Raw genomic sequence first — 15,274 nt, 5'->3', positions numbered from 1 at the left:
TGCTTCATAGCTGAACTCATGCAGCCTTGAAGCAATCTCTCTCTCTCTCAGCTTCAGATGCTACTGAGTAGAATATTACAAAATGAAACTGAGCTGCCTTGCAAAACATGCAATTAGCGTACAGGTGAGGTAAGGTGAGGTGGGTACCCAATTTTAAGCTACTTCCCTTGCCATACCTACTCTTGGTTGAGAGTTTGTTACAAGGGTAACATAGACATTTCAACCACAACAATTAGGGGAGAGAAAAGGGAAGTGTGAAACTCGTGGAGACATTTAAGAGAGGTGGAAACTGGAAAGCCACTTTCCCATCTATGATTCTGTGATTTGCATGAGAGAATTGCAATTTCAATAATTTTTATGACATGAGAAAGAACAGCTGCGATGCCCAACAGCAAACAGAGCAACATGGAAGATGCCCACCAGCCGTTCAACAAAAAACCTCACTCACACACACCACATGGGATGGAGTACAGTTATCCTGTCACTACAGCGTGGGTGGGCAGGGCAGGAGCACTGGAAGACACCCTCTGCTGCGCTCTTCACGCCGGAGTGGAAGTTATGATTATGAATCAGCCGTGAGTGAAGTTAAATATAATTCTTTAGTTTCAGGCTTTCAGGCTTTCAGGCTTTTTTTGTGAGAGTCCCAAATTGAATTGAAAATAGTTAAATCAAATTCGAATTTCATAAATTTAAAAACAGAGTACACAAAGAATGAATCAAAGATTCTCTGTACAGAAACAATCTAAATCTAAAAGAGATGAGAAAAAGAACAAAAGAATTACAAAGCTGCTTAATATTCCCTAATAATATCAATTCTGCTGTTGAGCTTGATCTCGAGGAGGAACAACCTCGTCGAAACTGAAGAGGCGAGGTTTCTTCAGAGGGTGAGGACTCTCCACCTCTTCATCGACTGAACTCAGAATTTTTCGCCCTCCAATAACTCCCAAACCGGGCCAAGATTCAGGCAAAGCAGGTAAGTTGAGATCGAAATCACGGTGGCTCTGGCTGGAAGCTGCTGGACCATCTGAAGATGAAGTCACTCCACTGTTACCTCCATCGTAGTGGCATCGTTTGTGCCCACCCAAGGCTTGTCCAGTAGGAAAAGTTTTGTGGCAGATGGAGCACTCATGGGTTTTGTTTCCACTTGGGTTTTGTTTTGCAGAAGCGGTGGTTGAAGTGGTGGTTACGGAAGACGAGGTAGAAGGATGATCTTCACCGGTGCCGTTATTCTTACGGTGGCTGGCTTTGTGTCCTCCGAGGGCTTGGTAGGAAGGAAAAGCCTTGTTGCAAACACTACACTTGTGATTCAGCTTTAGAGGCGGTGGCGGAGTAGAGCTGCGATTGACTTTGTCGGCAGAACTGTTAGAAACAGAGTCGGTTTCAGTTGATCCGCCGCGAGCGAGCATGACGAGGCAGAGGGCAAGATACTCCTCTTCAGAAGATGGGTTGATGTCGAGGCGTGGACGCTTAGAGCGCTTTCGCTTTGCCCATGGCTCAAGGCAGTGCAGATCCATGTCGTCGTAGTGAAACGAAGGCGTTGCTGTTCTTGGAGAATTCAGAGCTTCCATAGCCATCACTCTTTCTTCTTCTTCTACAATTGCTACTATTGATCTTAAACTGGTTTCCACCTGAATTTGCTGCAGATATGAGGGAGGAAAGGAGAGAAGATGTGAGTTATGAGAAAGCTTGAGTGTGAGAGTGAGGTGAAAGGGTGAGAAGCTTTATATAAGGAGTTGGCGGTGGTAAGTTGCGTGATGAGTGGTAGGAAGTAAAGGAGTAGAAGAGGCTGCGAGGGTGAGTCTTTTAAAAATATAAAATAAAAAAAAAAAGAGCACTTAGGGCAAGGGGTGAAAGGGTGCACGTTTAGTTATTAGTTGTTGGTGGCGAACTGAAACGGGTCAAACCAGGAATGCCTGAGAAAGTATACCAAAGACTGGCTGACCCAACTTAGGCAAGTGAACGACTTCTTCCAACTTCCTTTCCAAGCAAGCCAGTCCAGATCTAACCGTGTAAAGAACCAACTCTCACCTTATCACCTCACTGTTTTTGGTCTGATGATAGCTAGTTAATATTGTCAACAATGTTGGTAGGGTAGTAAAATTTATACTTTTCAATAAAAAAATTGTGGGTTCAACCCTTGAGGATGGCGTCTCTCCCCTTGAGGATATAGTTGAGGTGTGCGCAAATTAGTCGGAATGAACTTCAATTAAAAATATATATATTAACAAACGGACCAGCCAGGTTGGAGCAGGCAGACCATTTGGGAAACTCATTGTAGGGCCAATCATCGGACCTCAGCCAAAGCTAGGAAGTAAAGGAGTCTGAGCCAGCTTGGTTGGAGCAAGCAAACCATTTGCGACACTCATTGTAGGGCCAATCGTCAGACCTCAACCAGAGCGGGGAAGTAAAGAAGTCTGAATAAGGGAACTCCATGACATGCAGAGACAGAATCCAACAACTTAAGAAAGACTTCTTGAGGGTTTCGGGCAAGTAGGGGTCAAACCTCTAACCTAGATCAAACGACCAACAACAAAGTAGGTCTACCATATTAGACAATCATCCTTAACTAGGTGACGGCTACAAATACCTAAACCCTCTCATGCCAGAGGTAATTGAATTCAATTGATTTCATCTTGAGGCTCTGTCATTCCAAAATTGCTTTAGTCATGCGCATTAACATCAGGCGAGATTTCAATCCTATGGCGGAAAATGTTTCACTTAACAGTCCTGCGCATGATCGTCAAATGAGATTTCGGCCTGTTGGATCCAAAATCTCAACGAGATTTCAATCATACAGCCAAAAATGTTCCACTTGACAGGTCATGTGCATTAATTGCGTAAAACTGAAGCAAAGTCCCTGTAACTCTCCAGAGTCTCTTATGTTGTGTACCGCCATGCTCAAGAAGCTGGGCGGTTCGGTCGGATTTGGACTCATCAACGTGCAAAATGGGTTTGATTTGATTTGGTTTATTGATTCAATTTCAGTTTCATCCGGTTCATAGTTGAAATCTGATGGTACAAGTACCAGTGTTTGTGTTTTCTACCTGCTTCTATAGTTCTACAGCACTCTCCCACACATTTTATCCACGTGCGTTAAAACAAAAGTGAAGCTGGTCTGATCTGAAACCCGTGATTCAAGTCTATCTGATAAGAGTTTGTTTGAGTGCCGAACTGAGATTACTTTACTGGTAAGGTTTCCAGTTGTTAATTGAAGAAGTTTCTGTCTTTAAATGACGGTTGGCGGTTGGCCACTCTAGAAAGTCACCGACTATTCCGTTGTTCATCTTCTTTCTTCTCTAGAAACACTTGGAAGCTAGAGAGTATATATTCGCTCCTCCTACTTGTTGTATCCGCTATCCATACACGTGTCCTTTACACTAAGTATAAACTATACATTAAAGAACGTGGAACTCTTATCTACTCGGTAACTTGTCGACTCGCTTTGTTGTTGTAGCCATATCATTCATTCATTTCATGTGTCATTCCAACCGTCCGATTTCAAATTAAACTCTTACATTAGTTTTGCAGTTTTTGGGTGTTGTTCAGTTGACAAAAGATCAACGCTTTCAAACATAGGAGGTCAAAGTTCAAATCCTCTCTGGCCAGGGGTGAAGCCCCGTCTATATTAATTATATAAAATTTCCCCTAAGGATGTAGTCGAAGGAAACTTTAGATAAATAATAATAGTAATATTTAATATTAAATTTAAGTTAGAAGATGGTTATGTGAACATCAAAAAGAGTTATGCTTAGATACCGTTGATCAATTAAACGAGCATTTATTGGTAAATTTTATTTCAATTGTATGATAAAAAAAATGTTGGAGAAACAAGGTCCGAAATGTTGAGCAGTGTCGCCGTGTTGATGGCTACAGGCCAAAATTTTGAGCGATTTTTTAAAGGGGTTTCGATAAAAAATCAACCGCTATTTCGAGGAGCATTTTGGGTTATTCTGACTTGAATTTTACCATGTAGCCTAATTTGAGGTCAATAAACACATTGAGTGCTTTGCCTAAACCACAACTAATGTTCTTATCGGCCGGGAAAAAATCCCGCATTCGATTTGGGCCTTGAATTTTACCATGTAGCCTAATTTGAGGTCAATAAACACATTGAGAGTGTTATTTTGACCTAAAACATCACCTAAACTAATGTTCTTAATCTCGACAAATATCTTAACGTATGCAGGCAAAAGCCGTGAAACTAAAAGTATAAAAACTCATATAAATCAAATCATCTAAAAAGTTTACCAACTCATTATACAAGTACATAGAGTCATCCAATCATCTCAAATCTCAATTCCAAGTATTGTGCTTAGGTGGATACAACTCTCATTGATTATGCTCTCTCCAACCCATTTTCACCCCTTAACAAATTTACATATTGATCTCATTTTGATTGACAGAAACAACGTGATATCCAAAATAAATGAAGCAAGATGTATTCGTAGATGTTGAAGATCGGCTCAAAATATGATGAAAAGTGCAAGAAATAAAAGAGAAATCTCTGGAGAAGTCTAGAGAGGAGAGAAAAAAAAATCAAAGTGAAATTCAATCTAAAAATTCGATCAATATTAAATATATCATCTATGGTGGAAAAATCGACCATTTACATCGTCAATATTTTAAATAAATCGTGTCGCCCTCCAGCAACAAGGCGATATATCACGGACACTTTGTTTTATGGAAAGAAGTAAAGAATTTCATGCTAGATGGAGGATTGGACGACTCCTTGTTTTAAGGTTGAATGGTCCGTCGTGGTGAGCTGGTTTAGATGTAAAGCTGAGAAATCACGCGATATAATTTTTTATATTTATATTTTTATTATTATTATTTTTTTTATATCTAAAATTTCTCTCCAGTTTTGCTTGACCAAGTGAATAACTATGTCAGCTGTGATTGGTTGTTTGGTTTAGTAGAAATCTAAAAGTCAACCCTCGCCGGTTGGAGGTATAAATATAATCAAACGAGCGCGTTGGGCGGACTAGGTCATAGAGGTCTCTCCAGTCACTGGAACCTACAGTGAAACAGAAGGGAAGTTGTTGTAGGCCCCTCAACTCAATCATTGGATATACACCGAACAAGTACAACATTTATTGGTGTAACCATAAAGAGTCCGGATCAGCGATCCCGACGAAGAGCATTTTGTGCTCTCCCACGATTCTTGACCACAAAGATCATGGGGCCCACGGTGAAAAATACTTTTTGAAAAAAATTTAAAAAAATCTTTTTTTTCCACCAGTGGGACCACTGATTTTTGTGGTCAGGAAACCATCGAGAAGAGCACTCTGTGCTCCACTAACGGGGAGATGATCCGGATTCTAATTCCAAAGGTCTTGTTATGGATGTGCCTGGTGGTAGTGTGGTACCTTTCTACATAGAAGGTTCAAACCTCAGTTTTTCATAGTTTGATGATGACCCAAAAAAAAACAGGAAAAAAAAAAAAAAGAAGGGCCTCTCTAATCACTAAAAATAATGATCATAAATCTTAGTTTATTTCTATAATAAATCGGTCTAATTTATTCCAAATTGAATGGCAGTGCATCAACAGTGCATCAACTCAGTGTGTAGAGACCATATATCGTCTGTGATAAACCTAACAAAGACTTTGCCATCATTGTGAGTAACCAACAAATCGATAGATCAGGTGAACCCAACCCTATCTGTCTTTGGATTAACTAGTATCAATTGGAATTATGTAATTTTCTCGTATGATAATCTTGATTTGTATATCGATAAAAATTGATATGGTACAAATTAAGGTAAAACATTTTGGCGAAATATTGTCGAGTTTTTAGTGATATTTTGCCATTTTGGAAGTTGGTGATATGAAAACCCCTTGCAAAACAATTTTTGTATAGTCTCATCGAGAAATTGGGATTTATCTACAAAAAATCACTTTATTGCCGATAAATTAGGTGAAAAATCGAAAATGCAATTAAACCATTTCCTACAAACCCTAATCTCTATTGTGCATCATTCCTGGCCGCTGCTACTGCTACTTCCCACCTCTTTGACTCTCTCCCACCTGCGTCTTTCTCTAGCTAGTCAAAAAAGATTTCGAAAAATAAGATAAAAGAAAAATGTAACAAAAAGAACTAAAAAAAATTATATATGTAAGAACCGTAGCTGAAACATGAGTTAAATCTCTAACCCACAAATAGGAACAACCAAAAAGACTCAGGAAATAAATACAACGAATAAACCCTAGACGCTTAATTTTGGAAGATAGGATTTCAATGGAAGACCTTTAGAGATGAGATAAGAAGAGCACCATCGTGAGGGCGGAGAAGCAGTTGATCTAAGGATGATGAGGATGAGATCGAAGATGAACAACCAATACCATTGTTCATTCCCTAGACTCATTGTCTTTTTTGACTAAAATACCCCTGAAATGTCAAAGAACTATCATCGACAATTCAGGGTTTCGCTAGTTTCACTAGCCAGAAAACCCCCAAGTTCAGCAATATTTCGCATCTTAGTACGGATACACCTCAAGGATCCCCCAATTCCTCAAATCAATGAAATGGTTCTTTCTTTCCAAAAAAAAAAAAAAAAAAAAATTTATTTCATTATTTTTTTTTGGTGGGGGAGGGGAGGGGGGAAGATAATCTTGTTTAATTAATGATCACAACTTTTATTGGTGGAATTTAGTTATGTGATGTAGGAGTTGGGCACCTATTAAAGCTAAACAGCCTAAACTTTTTTCAAATCAGAATTAGGTTTTAAGACTAATTTATCCATCCTTAATTATTAAACTTAAAGAAAACCACCGACCGATCACCTCAGGCTCTTTTTTTTTTCTTAAACGAATGGCAGGCACAGCCCTTAGGTAATAGATGTCGATGTAGCTCCATTCATTTTAAAGTCTTGATCGGATGGCTACCGGTTTTAGACCCACTCATCTCACTTGTCTTCACATTCCTGTAATGCTTCTCAAATTTCAACCACTGAAGCTGTGAAGAAGCTTCTTCCAATTTTAATTAGGCCAAAAGGCCAAAACCATGCTGCTGCAATTGTCTTCACAGTTGAATCACTAGTCAAACCCTTTTGTTGATTGGATTCCATTGAAAATATTATTGAATTACTCTTGTTATTGATCTATAATGGTAAAGTCAGGCAATGAACAACACCGAAAAATATAAAATCAGAGTGAGATTGTCAAATCAGCCTTCATTAGACATGGCCCGGTGAGCATTACTCATCGTGGTTCGATCATCCTAGTCAAATAAAACAACTTTGATAAGGAAAAAGTAAGTTAGTCTAGACATGCATGTGACCTAAGCCTAATCTACTATTTGGCACTGTAGCCTGAGCATCGGGTTGTCGATGGCTCAATCAATCACGAACCAGTCGACTAGATTGGTGGTTAGGTAACATTGGCATAACACCATAATGGAAAAACGAAGACCACCATGGAGAAACTTCTATTAATCACCAACTCTAAAACAAGGGCAGTGACAAGGGATATGGACTTGGATTAGAATATACTTATGGATGAATTAAGGTGGATATATGATAAGATTAATTAACAATTAATTACATGGGTCCCTCTTTTAAATATGTGATGAAGAAAGCATGAGAGTAGGATTATCTCTACCTTCTAGTGATAGAAAATCTAAATAATATGAACGAAATTAGCAAAAGTTGTCTATCACCCATTATATGAGAAGGCGTGGAAAGGAAGTTTGTCAAATTGGTGTGTGATGGTGTGGCGTCCAAGTCAAGTGAGTGGAACACAAACCTGTGAGTGTGAAAACAATCAAAACCCACATGTTTGTAATTTTGTAAGGGGAAAAGCAGCCGGTGTGGGCTACATCCTATACATACGCTTGTACATACGTAAGATAAGCTAACACCACGAGTGAGTGAAGTCATGGCTTATTACCCAAAAAAAAAAGAGTGAAGTCATGGCTTACCTATTGAAAACTAAGCATTTATACATTAAAAATATAAACAACAAGTAACAAGCCAAAGAGAAGCAAGCAAAGCTCATATATATCAAAATCACAGTTCACACCTTCAACCAAGTTGGCTGTTGGTGCAAGTACTCTTCACAGCCTTGATGGTGTAGAATTATAAACTTAGGAGTTACGTCCCTTCTTCTTGCCAACCAGAAAAAAGCAGAAATTTCAGGGTCATTCAACTGGTAGAGCCAACCATAAGAAAGCTTTGTTAGGGAAAGGTTCCTTTGGAATATATCATCAATGAAGAGTTCAAATTAATCCATCGAAGTCTGTTTGGTACCATTGACTTTGAGCTGATTAGGAATGAAGGAATACTTGTTCAATTCCTGGCCACTAGTTGGTTGATACAACTTATGAGGCCCAACCAACCAAACCTATGCTGCATTTACAAAGGTATATATTCCAAAAATAATTGAAGCAGAGGAGGAGAACAGAACCCAAATCTCAAATCAGGGTTGAGTGTTTGATTTGGGTAGGGCCACGTAGGCCTTATAAGTTATTTTTAGTAAAAGTAGTGCAATAATTCCAATGTATTGTTTTATTGTTTTTTTTATCAGGAAAGGTAAGGGTGTCAATAAGTAGGGTAGCAATTCTGAATATCGAAAACAAAAACTGTACAGTATTAAATCGGTTTCGATATTTACAAAAACGGTACGGTGCGGTTTCGGTATTTACAAAAACGGTTCGGTACGGTTTCAGTATTAAATCGGCGTGGAAAAAGATTTAAACACGGTATCTAGTGTCGTATAATTTTGGTATGAACAAACCCATGCTCCTTTTGTTATTAGTTCATTAAGATCCTATGAAATTGCGATCAAACAATCGATAGAATTTGATGTTAACAGAGACAAAATAAGTAAATCTAAGAAGATGAGTGAATGACGAAATGAAGAGTGAAACAAGGAATTAGGGATAAGGTAAAGGTAAAGTGTTTTAATTTTAAAATTACATTTATATCCTTTAATTTGGTACAGTACCAATTTGGTATGATTTTAATACATACTGACAGTATGAATTCCTAAAACCTATATCGTACTGCACCGAGTTTCAAAATTCGGGTTTGGTAGATACCGTAACGAATCCCACTCCAGTATCCACTTGGATTCATGCAGCTACTATGGTAACAGCTGGTGTTTTCATGATAGCAAGGTGCTCCCCTTTATTTGAACAACCATCTACAGCTTTGATTGTTATTACTTCTGCAAGAGCTACGATGTCAATCCCTACGGCACGGTATCAAAATTCGGTTTTGGTACATACCGTAATGAATTTTGAACTTTGCGTTTTTAGACGGCATGATTCGATATAATTAAACGGTTTCGATATGCAATTGATACCCTTGGGACCATGATTATAATCAAAGTTAAGTGTCTAACCTGGCCTCGCCCAATTCGGCACTATAGAATAAACCCTGGATAGGGTATTTAGGATCAATACAAACTTTTAATTACAATTCTCTACTTTACTCTTTTATCACAATCAACTGATCCATTTGTCTCTAATCCAAGATAATAAACCTTGACTTTACCAAAAAAAACAAAAAAGATAATAAACCTTGATAAGTGATAACCATGAGTATAAAAAACTAGATCTTAACTTTACTTTTTATGATTTACTTTATGGAGGGAAGAGTACAAGAACAAAGATGACAGCAACTTTTGATGTTTTCTAGTGTTTGGATTCTTGGGAAGCATAAGAGATGACTTGGGTGACTTTTTCCAGTTGATCCAACTTTTCCCATGCATTTACGCCACGGTGCACGGGCGAAACAGAATACACGCATGCGTGAATCTGTATCTCACTAAATTTCCTTTTTAGGTTACTTTATTTTAGGGTTTGGTGAAGAGAAATGGTTATTTCCTAAAAAGCAACACAAACAAAACTTGAGAAATCACGTTTGTAATTCATTTTCCTTTTGAAAAGAAACAAACACTCACTTTTTCTTTAACTTCTAATTACCTCTTTTTAGCTCCCTCTAATGGGCCAAGATGGATTTGGGCTTTCCAGAGCCCAACCCAGCAGACCTTGGGCTTGAATATACATACAAATGATCCTTTATTTTTCTTCAAGGTGGATATTGGGTTTATCTGAAATCCAGCCCAGAGATACGAGTACTTAAAGCCCAAGCCCAAGCCCATAAAATTGAGGCTTGGACCTCCGTGCAAACACGGCTAGGGCAACCCATCTATGTTCCTCTGACCAATGGGGAGTTACGAAATGGAATCTTCGTGTCAGTGATAGCGGTCCAAGAGGAGCAGGGCCGTACCGCACTACAACACGTCAGCACTAACACATTTGCAGGAAAACCAATCAAAACAGAAAAGGCGAGAGAGAAAGAAAGAAGCAAAGGGTAATAACTCCATGGTTGAAACTTGAGCCCCCACTCCACATAGTCTCTACCCTAATCATATTACTTCCTCTTCTTCTTTGTGAGTGGAGGTGGTGATTCACTGGTTGAGATAGATAGATACTGAGGAGTGGGAGTCTCAGTGATTTTGCAGAAAAAAAAGGAGAAATGGCTTCCGAGGATTGCAAAGATCAACGACTTGAAAGAATTGCTTCTGCCATTAGGGTCATCCCGGACTTCCCCAAGCCTGGTAATTACTACCCACTTAAACCTAAACTCGCTTTTCAAATGGGTATTCTAGTCTGAGATTTGCAAGACTCCCATTCTTAAGTTTTCAATTATTTTGTTCGCACAAGCATTTGTAGAGCTAGTTTGAAAAATGCAAGCTTTTTTGTTTGATAGAGTCTTTGTTGGGTTATTGCCTTTTTTGATGGGTTCTAAACCCTTTTTCGTTTTTGGGTTTGATAAACTCTTATATGATTTTGTCTTCTTCAGGCATCATGTTTCAGGATATAACCACTCTGCTCCTTGACCCAAAGGCATTCAAGGATACCATTGATCTGTTCGTGGAGAGATACAGAAACAAGGATATCTCCGTTGTTGCAGGTTATTTCTTCTCTTTTTTTTTCGTCCAAATCAGGTTATTTATTTTATTCCGCTGAAATATTTCCCAGAAAATTCATGGGCCTTTTTGGTCCGGACCTATTGCCGTTAATTAGTTGTTAAACACAATCCTTGGATGTTTTTCCATGTGTCGTACAATGTCTTATGAATCAAAACCGAACTAGTAATTTTGTATGAGGCATATAACTATCAGGTTTCCAGATTTTGTACCTGTAGAACAGTAAGAATTTTTTTATAAATTAGTCTTCTTTTGGTTTCATTATTCTCAAAACTATGACTACCAAGTGTCTTGAGTGATTAGTTTGCAAGCTGAGCCTTTCTCCCCTTAGGTTTTTTCGTGGAATCAAGTTTTGTCTTTTGAGTTGACATTGTAGGTGTTGATCATGTTCAGGTTTAGGAGCAAGTGGCTCAGTCTTTTAATAAAGTAGCTCTTCTTTTTTTTTGGGGCAAGTTCCATCTGGGATTTAACTTTTTTCTTTCTGAAAAGAATTCTGTGTTTTACTTCAATGACCCATTACAGGAATTGAAGCACGTGGTTTTATATTTGGGCCTCCCATCGCATTGGCTATTGGAGCAAAATTTGTCCCAATGAGAAAACCCAATAAGTTGCCTGGTATAGTGCTGCATCTATTTCTTTTCTGTACCTTTGTTTCTTACATTTCTAACAAACATTTGGGCTATTATGGAAGTGTATGAATGCATGTATATCAATTGGATTCAAGTGCCTAAATGCCTATTTTGAAATTCATTGAATCTTGTGGTGCTTACTAATATGCTTCCTCTTACAATACTTGTTTGGACGATTATGGGTATATTTATGGACACATCTTTATTAACTAATAGTATCAACCTTGATATGTATGTTCTGAAATCCACTGTAAGATTCTACCCAACAGAAGAAGGGCACTTTTCTCTTCTTTTTTTTTTTCTGGGGGGGGGGGGGGGGAGAGGGTTGTATGGAGAAGGAAGAAAACCTTGAGGAAAGCTCAGCGCCAGACCTGCATTAAAACAATATAAGGCTACGTTTACCTGAATAACCCTTTATTCTGAGATGCAGTCACAATTTATTGTCCACTTTTGAGTTCTGGTGGGAGTTTACTTGCAGAGAATGTGGTGGCTGATGACCCCCTGGATCAAGTTAGCACGAATTAATTTTCGAGTTATTTTCTTCTGTACCTTTAGTTAACCCTATGACCACTGTTACAAATAGGAGGTAATGTTGGGTTTGTAGAAAATATACTCATTTATAAGTTACAAACAAAATATCCAAAGTTTCCACTGCCTCTGATTTGTATGCTCTTATTATTTCAATTAAAGCCTTCACTTGGATTAGGTCATTTTTGTTCATTCCTTGCTGATCTTGGCACATTTTTATAGTTCATAGTATGATCATTCTAGAATTTACTTCATCTCTTAGACAGTATGGATTGTTGCTGTTTGTTGTATGCATTAGAAATTCTCCAATCAAGCCAACAACAAAACCCGTTCAAGTATAGGTTAAGAAAGCATTTTTTGTTTTATTAAACACTGTTAACGAGCAAACTGGATTCAGAGCAAGAGATCTAGAATTGTTCCTTATTGTGATTGACCTCTATAGGGAGGATCTTTTTTTTTTTTTTTTGGGGGGGGGGGGGGGTAGAATATCAGGGTGGTTCACTAAGTTAAGTAGAGAGAGCATGATGTGAAGTTTATGGTGGGGTATTTCATTTTATCCCCAAAGACTGAAAACTATAGGGGAAGTAAAAATCCCCTCCTGATTTATTTGGCTTTTAGGCATCTTATGTATAAACAAAATGGACCCTTAATCAGTTTACGAAAATTATTCTTGTTGATATTATTGCCATGAATTATTCTAGTTAATATTTTACATCTTTATTCTTTCATCAGGGGAGGTTATTTCAGAAGAGTACTCTTTGGAGTATGGAAAAGACAAAATGGAAATGCATGTAGGAGCCGTACAGGCAGGAGAACGTGCCCTTATTATTGATGATCTCATTGCAACTGGGGGTACACTGTGTGCAGCAATCAGGCTATTGGGTAATCCATTATTACTTGTTTGAAATAGGAACCTTAGTGATGGTGGAAAACCATGAGCGTGTTCTATGGAAATATTATTCCCCGTCAACCACCATCCTCAGAAAATCTCATTTTGTAGTAATTAATTCATTTGATTAATCTCTGTACCGCCATTTGTGCTGTTATTGCATCCATTACCGTTGATCAACTGATTGTAAGAACCTGCTAATAGTTTCAAGGACTGAAATGAAACATTCTTGCAATACTTTAAATCTCAGGGAAGACAACAGAAAACCAGAAATTTTCTTACCTACTTCATTTGTTTAGGTTTCCTGAAACCTTAGGCTATTCCAAGAACACCCAAATACCCTAGTTTTGGGAAATTTTCTAGAACATTCATCAACTCAACCACTTCTCCGAAGGTCATTTTAGCCGTACCCCAATCCCCACCTAAAGGCTAACCAAATGAAGTAATGAACTGTTGGCAAGGATTTAAAATCATGCTGGTTAGATTAGTTATGGCAATTCCTATCCAATCTGGCACTTTCCAATACTGGAAGGATGAACATTTGAGTTGGCCTGCATGAATCGTGTTGATCTTATCTCAATACTTGAACCTTTTTAGGTACTGTTATTTATGTACCTGGTAGTGACCAGCCCTGGCTAAATTATTGCTGCTTTTTGTTTCTATCTTGCCTCAACGTTTGTATGCCAGCCATTGTACCTTAATTCACTGTGAATGTTTGTTATTACTGTGTCTTAAACTCTGAAGGATGTTCCAGATATTGTTTAATACTTCATACCTTATGGGGAAGGGTTCCAATTATCTTACAATGAGTAACCATCGCTGTGAGTGACCATTGGATACCCTATTATGTGCTTTTGTGATTTTATCAGAAGTTCCATTCTGTAATATGAAGAATGATCACCTTTTTTCTAGTACCTGCTCACGCATGGATCTAAGGTTCTTATTTGTTTGTTTGTTATGGTTCAATGGCATTGACCTAAGAAGATATTTCTTTATTTTCCTTCCAATATTTTGGTCCCATATGCTTATTGTACTTCCACTGCAGAACGTGTTGGGGTTGAGGTTGTTGAGTGTGCATGCGTCATTGAATTGCCAGAGCTTAAGGTATGTTCCTTGTTAATGCATCTGCTCACTATGTATATCGTGCCTGGTGTTTTACCACTATATTTTGATTGGTTGAAATTAATGGAACTCCTAGTTATCTCTTTGTTGCCAAATTTTTTGTTTACAACTTCAAATCATATGGCCAAGTGGTTATAGAGAAACAAATCATGAATCTCGAATGCAGTGGAAGTTCTTCACTAGGAATGGATGTAGAAGTATGCAACCTTGGCATTGAGATTTCATGTAAAACAACCGAAGAAAAAATTCGTTTGTGGTAAATATGGCACCTGATAGACAACAAAAGAAATGTGGAATTTTTGACAACTGTGCTGTAGACTAGTTCTGATGCAGTTATGACACCAAGGCAAATGCTACGTGCTACATTACATTTCACAACCAGTAACAGTAGGTTTCAAGTTTCCGAATGTTCAGACACTCAATTGAAAGTCTACTTGGAACTACCCTCCCATGTAGTATCCTCATTGCTTTTGTTACAACTATTCAATCTTGGCTGTCACCATGATGGTATGAAAGGGGATCACAGTGCATCTCCACCAACTTCCAACCCAATGCCCTAGTTCTTTTTTCCTCTCTTTTGGCTGATTTACACTTTTCTTATTGCAGGGCCGGGACCGACTAGGAGACAGATCATTGTTTGTCCTTGTAAGTGCTGTTTAACGGGAGTTTGTATTTAGACCTTTGACGTTGTTCACTCTCATAAGCCTTAATTTGTAGGGTTCTTTTTAGCATGATATTCTCCATTATGTTGCTATGGCTCTTATGAAGAAGGGAAGCTTTGTAATGCTTGTTTTGACTTGAAAACAGTTGGATGTCAATTCAATATTTTGAGCCTGACAATAATTTAGACCTGGAGAAAGTGCTGTTATATCAGTAGATATTGTGGGTTGAAAGCAATGCTTAAACTAAATTCCCTTGGCACCCTTTTCACTTTTTAGGTGATATGTTGGTTTCTTGTCATAGAGGACCTCAAAATATTTTAGCTGCTCAATCTTCAAACATATGAACCTGCCCCCAGAAAGGTATAACCAGTATGCGAGGCTCCCACTGCTGCAGGGTTTAAGGAGGGTCATAACACGCGAACTCTTGCTTTCAAATTTCAATGACAAGTTATTTTCAGGCTTCCATATGGTCAATGCACATACAACCTGCTTGAGTCCCTTCTAATGTGTC

At 38.3% G+C, this 15,274-nt stretch overlaps 2 protein-coding genes across 2 annotated transcripts; one reads left to right on the top strand and one right to left on the bottom strand.

The window, feature by feature from the left end:
* Window positions 1-546: 546 nt before the first annotated feature.
* On the bottom strand, window positions 547-1,708 carry LOC149014614 (zinc finger protein ZAT10-like). Its single transcript, XM_089155878.1, has one exon. The coding sequence runs from the start codon at window positions 1,572-1,574 to the stop codon at window positions 810-812; it is 765 nt and encodes a 254-aa protein (XP_089012004.1). The 5' UTR covers window positions 1,575-1,708; the 3' UTR covers window positions 547-809.
* An 8,551-nt stretch (window positions 1,709-10,259) lies between these two features.
* Window positions 10,260-14,905, top strand: LOC149014613 (adenine phosphoribosyltransferase 1-like). Its single transcript, XM_089156189.1, has 6 exons — window positions 10,260-10,561; window positions 10,807-10,917; window positions 11,456-11,548; window positions 12,823-12,972; window positions 14,025-14,083; window positions 14,708-14,905. The coding sequence occupies exons 1-6, from the start codon at window positions 10,480-10,482 to the stop codon at window positions 14,759-14,761; spliced, it is 549 nt and encodes a 182-aa protein (XP_089012315.1). The 5' UTR covers window positions 10,260-10,479; the 3' UTR covers window positions 14,762-14,905.
* Window positions 14,906-15,274: the final 369 nt, after the last annotated feature.

The sequence above is a fragment of the Hakea prostrata genome, chromosome 5, assembly GCF_041222555.1.
Source record: "Hakea prostrata isolate BN-2017 chromosome 5, UWA_Hpros_2, whole genome shotgun sequence".
Classification (NCBI taxonomy): Eukaryota; Viridiplantae; Streptophyta; class Magnoliopsida; order Proteales; family Proteaceae; genus Hakea; species Hakea prostrata.
Note: the sequence above shows the minus strand (reverse complement) of the source record. Positions and strands in the feature narration are given on the sequence as shown.

Excerpts from the sequence above, each read along its gene's own strand:
- LOC149014614 (XM_089155878.1), bottom strand. The coding sequence starts at position 1,574 with ATGGCTATGGAAGCTCTGAATTCTCCAAGAACAGCAACGCCTTCGTTT.
- LOC149014613 (XM_089156189.1), top strand. The coding sequence starts at position 10,480 with ATGGCTTCCGAGGATTGCAAAGATCAACGACTTGAAAGAATTGCTTCT. Across the intron at positions 10,562-10,806 it reads CCCGGACTTCCCCAAGCCTG|GCATCATGTTTCAGGATATA; the intron begins GTAATTACTACC and ends TGTCTTCTTCAG. Across the intron at positions 14,084-14,707 it reads TTGAATTGCCAGAGCTTAAG|GGCCGGGACCGACTAGGAGA; the intron begins GTATGTTCCTTG and ends TTCTTATTGCAG.